The sequence below is a fragment of the Macrobrachium nipponense genome, chromosome 10 (assembly GCF_015104395.2).
Source record: "Macrobrachium nipponense isolate FS-2020 chromosome 10, ASM1510439v2, whole genome shotgun sequence".
Classification (NCBI taxonomy): Eukaryota; Metazoa; Arthropoda; class Malacostraca; order Decapoda; family Palaemonidae; genus Macrobrachium; species Macrobrachium nipponense.
The window spans coordinates 71624085-71630395 of NC_087204.1; the positions used below are offsets into that span (position 1 = coordinate 71624085).

The following is a 6311-nucleotide window of genomic DNA, read 5'->3' on the forward strand; positions in this document are numbered from 1 at the left end:
AAAGGCATTGCAAATTCATTGATGATAGTCAATATTGTCAACACTTCTGGGAACTGTGGGATTCTTACACACCTGTTATGAGAGGACAAGACTCTGATATGATTTCATGAAATTGTGCGTAATATCGTCGCGACGGATAAACCTCGGACTGTTTCAGAACGTATCCGTAAATGCAATTAAAGAATAAGGATAAGAGTAGGAGTTCCTTGCGCCTTTAAATAGCACTTTCGTGAGTGTGGCCAGCAGATTTGATTTCTCTTTTCAACTTTGATATCGCTTCCGGGAAAATGATTTCGAAAGAGTTAATGAACATAGAACTTCTGCGGATGTAGGTTTTTCACCAGTTTTAATCGAAATGAAGGTGAAAAAAAATAACGGCTACAATTTTGATTATTATCATCAGGAGGGTTTCCAAGGGAATGCTTCATCAAGTGATTCCAATCTCGGTCTAATGAAATACCGTAATGAACACTGATTGTGGCATGAATCATTAGCTCTACAGTAAAATTTCAATTTTAAGTAAATCAGTGAAATGATTGTGCGTTCTGTAATGACCTAGTCCTAATTTGTAACCATTCTGTATCAATGAGGACTCCGGTTGATGGTCTGGTACTTCAGGGGTTACCTGGGGAGAAGATGACCCAACCTGCCTTAGTGATTAATCCCTTGATGTGAGACATTAATCACAATGACAATTGTCGCAAGATAGACGACCCTAGTTTCTTTTCCTAATGCTGCTGGTACCTGCAGAACAGGCGTCATGGGACGAAGTTCAAGTTCACCTGTTATGAAACGCGGACTTCCTGAATCTCTCCTTGTAGAGTTCTAATTATCCTACTGTTATATCTGTTTTCGTGTATTCAGTTGTTTATCAAAGAATGCGACGTAATGTTTCGAGCTCACATATTGCTTGGTGCAACCATCCTTTTTTTTCTGACTATGTTCAATCTATTTGTAAGTAAAATTAGGACTGTACTTTTTTTCACTCGGTTTTTAGTGGCACGAAATAAAGCCACAGTAGGAAAATTTAACGGTGACGAGTGAATATCGGTCGTTGGCATCGTCAGATTTAGCTGAGTTTACGTCAGCGATGGTTCTTGCTCTTCTGAGTATTCGATGAAATTGCTATTGTTTTGATTTTAATTACAATGATAAGAAATGTAAGTCAACATCGAGACCCGTGAAATAATGCGGAAATGGAGAATTCAGATCATTTACGTTAACTCATGATTGCCAGTCAAATGCATTGAAGACTTGGATCATGCCAAGATTAGCGAACTCACTATTTTTCAAGACAATATACCACTGATGTGTAGCCTATATATATTATATATATATATATATATATATATATATATATATATATATATATATATATATATATATATCAAAGTGGTATAATGCTAAAAATCCATTATAAACGCCGTGCAAGCTGTGAAAAGTACGTCCATAATACCTTTGGTGGGACCTTTCATTCCTGTCGCAACCGTGTTTGTCTTACGTTACGAAAATGGAAGGGAACGCAAGCTTTGACAGTATCTCGGTGAGCATGATATGACAAAAAACTAATCTTTTATATGCTCCTATCTGATAGCGATACGAGGTAACATCAGTCTTCCGCGAATCAAGTTAATCAGCAGTGTAACTAATCATAGCGGGGAAAGGTCACACCATAGAGAACAGAACGGGCGAATTCTTTTGTAATACATCTCGGCAACGCTTCGGAACATTACGCCATTCCAAATATGTGCGTTATCTCATCGCCGCAATGTGTCATGTGTCGTTGTTCTGGCCGTATCATCTGCCTTCCCGTGGGAAAGACAGTCCGTTTGATCTCGAGGAGAGGAGAATACAGGAAAGCGTGGGAGCAGATAAAAGCGACAGTGGAGGTTGAGGGCTGAACTTTTCCCGCCACCGACATAGTTGTGTTAGGCGCCAATGTAAGTTTCCGTAAGTCAGTTTCTCCGGTGACGAGGTTAGAAGGTGGTCATTATTCACTTTTATCTGTCTGTTCACAAGGTTTCTCAAAATGTCAATGATTAAATTGAGCAAAATTTTGTGGATTAGTGGACCAGTGACAGAGGTGTTCAGATTTCAAAGTGAACCAGAGTGTGAATCCTTGATTTTTTTTTTTTTTTTTTTTTTTTTTTTTTTTTAAGAAGAGCTCGCTCTCCGATCTTTTTTCGTCCTTATTTTTCTTTCAGAATGGATCAGCTTTTGAAAAGGACCTGATGCTTGACTTGAATTAGTCTTTACCTTTTTCTTGGTATATGCATCTGGTTCGCGTGCTATTAAAATATTAAGAGCATCACCGATATTCAGTTACTACGGAACGCGCTCGTGAAATGTTCGGGTTACTCTGACAGGTAAATAGAGCGTTACCAAATACAGAGTTTCGTTGCAACTTGCAAAACAGTCGCGGTGGAGCTTACTACTGTGACTGGTGAATTATTTATCGTCTTACGGGCTGCTGAAGAGCAAGAGCACTTGCCACCACAAGGCTGGCTGACTAAACAGATAGTAGTAAATATAAAGAAGGATTTTCGGCCTTATTACCCATCAAGTACTAAATCCTGATATATCTGGCCATTAGGAAGGGATTTAATTTGTAGTCATTCATCAGCACGTACGTATATCACGCAGGAATGAATATTTCTTTTACGAAGAAAACACTTATAGGCATCTCTAGTTATCCTGACAACTGAGACGACGAGGGAACCTTATGAGTCACTGAAGATGGGAGAAGATAATGTTACTTAAATGTCTAAGTTTCCTTCAAAATAGAATTTCCGTTAATGACCTCAAATCGTCGAAGTCAGTCAGCGCGTCGAGTGACTTATCATAAGACGTTATCAAAATATTGAAAGGAAGTGTAAGATAAAAATGTCAGATATTTGTCGACAAAACAGTTAGGTTGTTTAGTTGTATGACTGGCTAGAAATAAAAGGATAGGAAAGAAAACGAGGAATGGTAAAATATACGGATTGTAGTACATACATACATGCATACATAAAATATCGTTTTGGTTTATACTCAAGAGATATACAAATGGATATAATATTCAGTTTATGACCACTAAGAAGTATGCATCAGGCTTTACAATAGTAATGATAATAATGATAGTGTTAATATTATCATGCGTAAAATTAAATTAACTGACGTTACAACAGCATTGACATCAACCTTAAAAAAGCCTATCTAATATAAAACCAACGACAAAAGACTTTTCCTTATGACTCGTGTTCTAGATTTCAGCGACAGACCACTGTTTCTGCGTGCCTAGTAATTCACCAGGCATAATAAATAACTTCCCGGATCTGGTAATCTCATTAACGTACCTGGATAGTTTACCTGGGGCTTCGCTGGTGTGCTGGTTGGACTCGATAACTTCAGGCATGGCTATTTTTGGCCGGTGTCAAGGCTTGGAAAATGTATGCCGTGGTGGTGGTGGAAGGATAAAACACTTTCCATTTAAGTAGAGTGCAGAGGAAATACAGACGGATTTATTAAGAACTTTATAATGTTAAACGCTTTTGTGTACTGTATGTAAATTATTGTTCACAAATTTTTGAAATGTGTTCGTTGGTATGCGCCTGCTTCCATTTATACCGAAAATAAGTCATCGTAAAATGTTAGACGCACACATTATATATATATATATATATATATATATATATATATATATATATATATATATATATATATATATATATATATATATATATATAATGTGTGTGTGTGTGTAAGCGAATACCACAGGAAAATGATAGGCAGAATTCCAGGCGCTTTGGTCTTTACTAAGACATTGTCAAGGAACGAATGAAATACAGTTGGAAAGAAAGTTATCAAGAGTACCAGATGGCTAATCTTGTTGTTTACCTGATAACTTTATTTCCATCTGTATTTCAGGCAATGATCGTTCAGCCAATGGACGGCGGAACTTATGATCTTGGGGCAGAACTCTGTAAGTAGGTGTACTACCCGTAATCAGTTCATCCTACGTGCTGGATAATTCATGTCACTCGAAGAAGTAACAAAGGATAAGGAAGTAAGTCTGCGAGAAGTGGCTTTTGCAGATTCGATGGGACATGGCCACGGGATCAGTAAGTGCGGCTGCACCGTCATGTCTGAACAGACGCTGCAAATGCTTCAAAAAAGAAAAAGTTGTGCAACAGTAGATGCAAATGCAGCGTCTCTTGTTCTAACAAGTCTGATAATGATAATTTTGATCATTGTTGAAGATATTTTCAAGTTTAATAGTTATTTTGCAAAATGGCCACAATTATTTTGGGCATTTTGTATAATAACAGACATTCTGGTTATTTTCCAAAATAACCTGGCATTTTGCAAAATGACCAATTCCGCAAAATGACCGTAACACACACACATATATACGTATATATACACACATATATATGCATTATATATATATGTCTGTCTATTTAGGTATATATACATGCGTGTGTATGCATGTATGTACATATCTAATCGTATGTACATATATATACCTAAGCTTGTATGCAGGAAGGGCGGGAGAGCAAAAGTTCTAAATGCTTTTTACACCCTAGAAGTTGTCAGACCCAAAGTACTATATAGAATAACCTTCTATATACTTTGGTCAGACCAGCAGCCCATGTCCCCCATTAAAACGGTCCCCACTGGATACAAAAGTGCTATGAATTGAAAGTAACGCATTGTACAATGACATTACATTAGGTGCAATCAATTTGAAAAAATGCCATTGTTACTATTATTGTTATTGTTTGCCATTAACTCGCTACGAAAGTTTCCTGGGGACAAAATGCGCTTGTGTGACGCTCCTGATTGGCTGTTCATAAGCCAATCAAGGGGCTGGAAACTCTCAGTCTCTCTCGAGAGTTCACGTAGTCAGGATGTATGTGCCACCTCTCCTGAAAGACGTATTCCTCAGGAGAGATGAAACATACATCCTGCCTATGTGAACTCTCTCGAGAGACTGTGAGTTTCCAGCCCTGTCATTAGCTATCAACAACCAATCAGGAGGGTCGTAAGGGACTGGCCTAGACATCAAAAGCACGGCTGATGTGAATCTACTATAGCAAATACATCACACATGAATAAAAGCGAATCAACAAACAGTCATACTGATTAAATCATGAAACTAGCAGTAGCATAAGCAATGAACATAAAGGAGTCAGAAGGGGTGAAGCCCCAGTAATTTTAAAGAGAAAATGCATATTTTTGTAAATATCCAATGCATACTATATTAGGCTTATCTTACGAACCCAAGGACGAGTGAAAACCTTAGAATTAAGAGAAATAACACGGAACGAATATTAAAAGACAAGACGAAGATGATTGAAATTGGACCAAAAGCCCTAAAGGGGTTGAGTGGCAACAAAGAAAGCAAGAAGCGGAAAACAAACAAAGGGAAAGATAATAATTGTAGTAAGCGCTCCTTTATCACTGTCTTCTTCTCGCTTTTATTCTTCATTTCTATTTTTTCTTTCATGAGAGCATGGTATCTTATTTCCAAGATCCCAAACTAAAGCTGAAAAAAATGACGTCAATTCTACATCGGTCCCTGAATTATTATTTCATTTTATTTTATTTTATTTTATTTATTATACATATACAGATATATATATATATATATATATATATATATATTTATATATATATATATATATATATATATTGACCGGGTGGTGGCTTGATTGAGGAAGTCTTAATTTCAGTTCTTGATTAAAGTACGTTAATGCTTCTCAGTTAGGTATCATGTTGACGTTACCTACGACAATATGTTGTACAGTTTTGATCGCGTACGGAACATTAAAGGCAAATTCCTGTGTCCAAAATAATTGACAAAGGTATCCAAATTAGTTGAACCCGTTAGGAGGGTAATGCAATCAGTACACTTCATGCTGTGCACTGTAGGCATTAATTGAGGTTCTTTGCAGCGTCCCTTCGGTCCCTAGCTGCAACTCCTTTCATTCCTTTTACTGTACCTCCGTTTATAATCTCTTTCTTCCATATTACTTTCCATCCTCCCCTGACAATTGATTCATAGTACAGCTGCGAAGTTTTCCTCCTGTTACACTTTTCAAACCACTCAACGGTTTTTACTGTCAATTTCAGTGTCAGCACTGAATGACCTCATAGGTCCCAGCGATTGGCCTTTGCCTTAAATTTTTTCATGTGTTATCCAAGATAATTAAAACAGTTTTTCAAATATATTGTTCAACATAATGTCAGAATATGCAAAGAGGTTATTCATTGTAAAAAGAATTTTGTAAAGGTATGTTTAAAATCACGCAACTTTCCAGAGAACA

The 6311-nt window shown here is 37.0% G+C and overlaps 1 protein-coding gene across 2 annotated transcripts in view; it reads left to right on the forward strand.

Annotated features, from left to right (window-relative positions):
* The first annotated feature begins 1801 nt into the window (after window positions 1–1801).
* Window positions 1802–6311, forward strand: part of LOC135223681 (thiamin pyrophosphokinase 1-like) — a 240510-nt gene continuing 236000 nt past the window's right edge. The window contains exon 1 of one of the 2 annotated variants that reach the window (XM_064262361.1): window positions 1802–1940. In XM_064262361.1, coding sequence (XP_064118431.1) covers window positions 1939–1940 — 2 coding nt within the window. In that variant the 5' untranslated portion in view covers window positions 1802–1938. The remainder of the gene's footprint in view (window positions 1941–6311) is intronic. The other variant, XM_064262362.1, reaches the window with a different exon arrangement.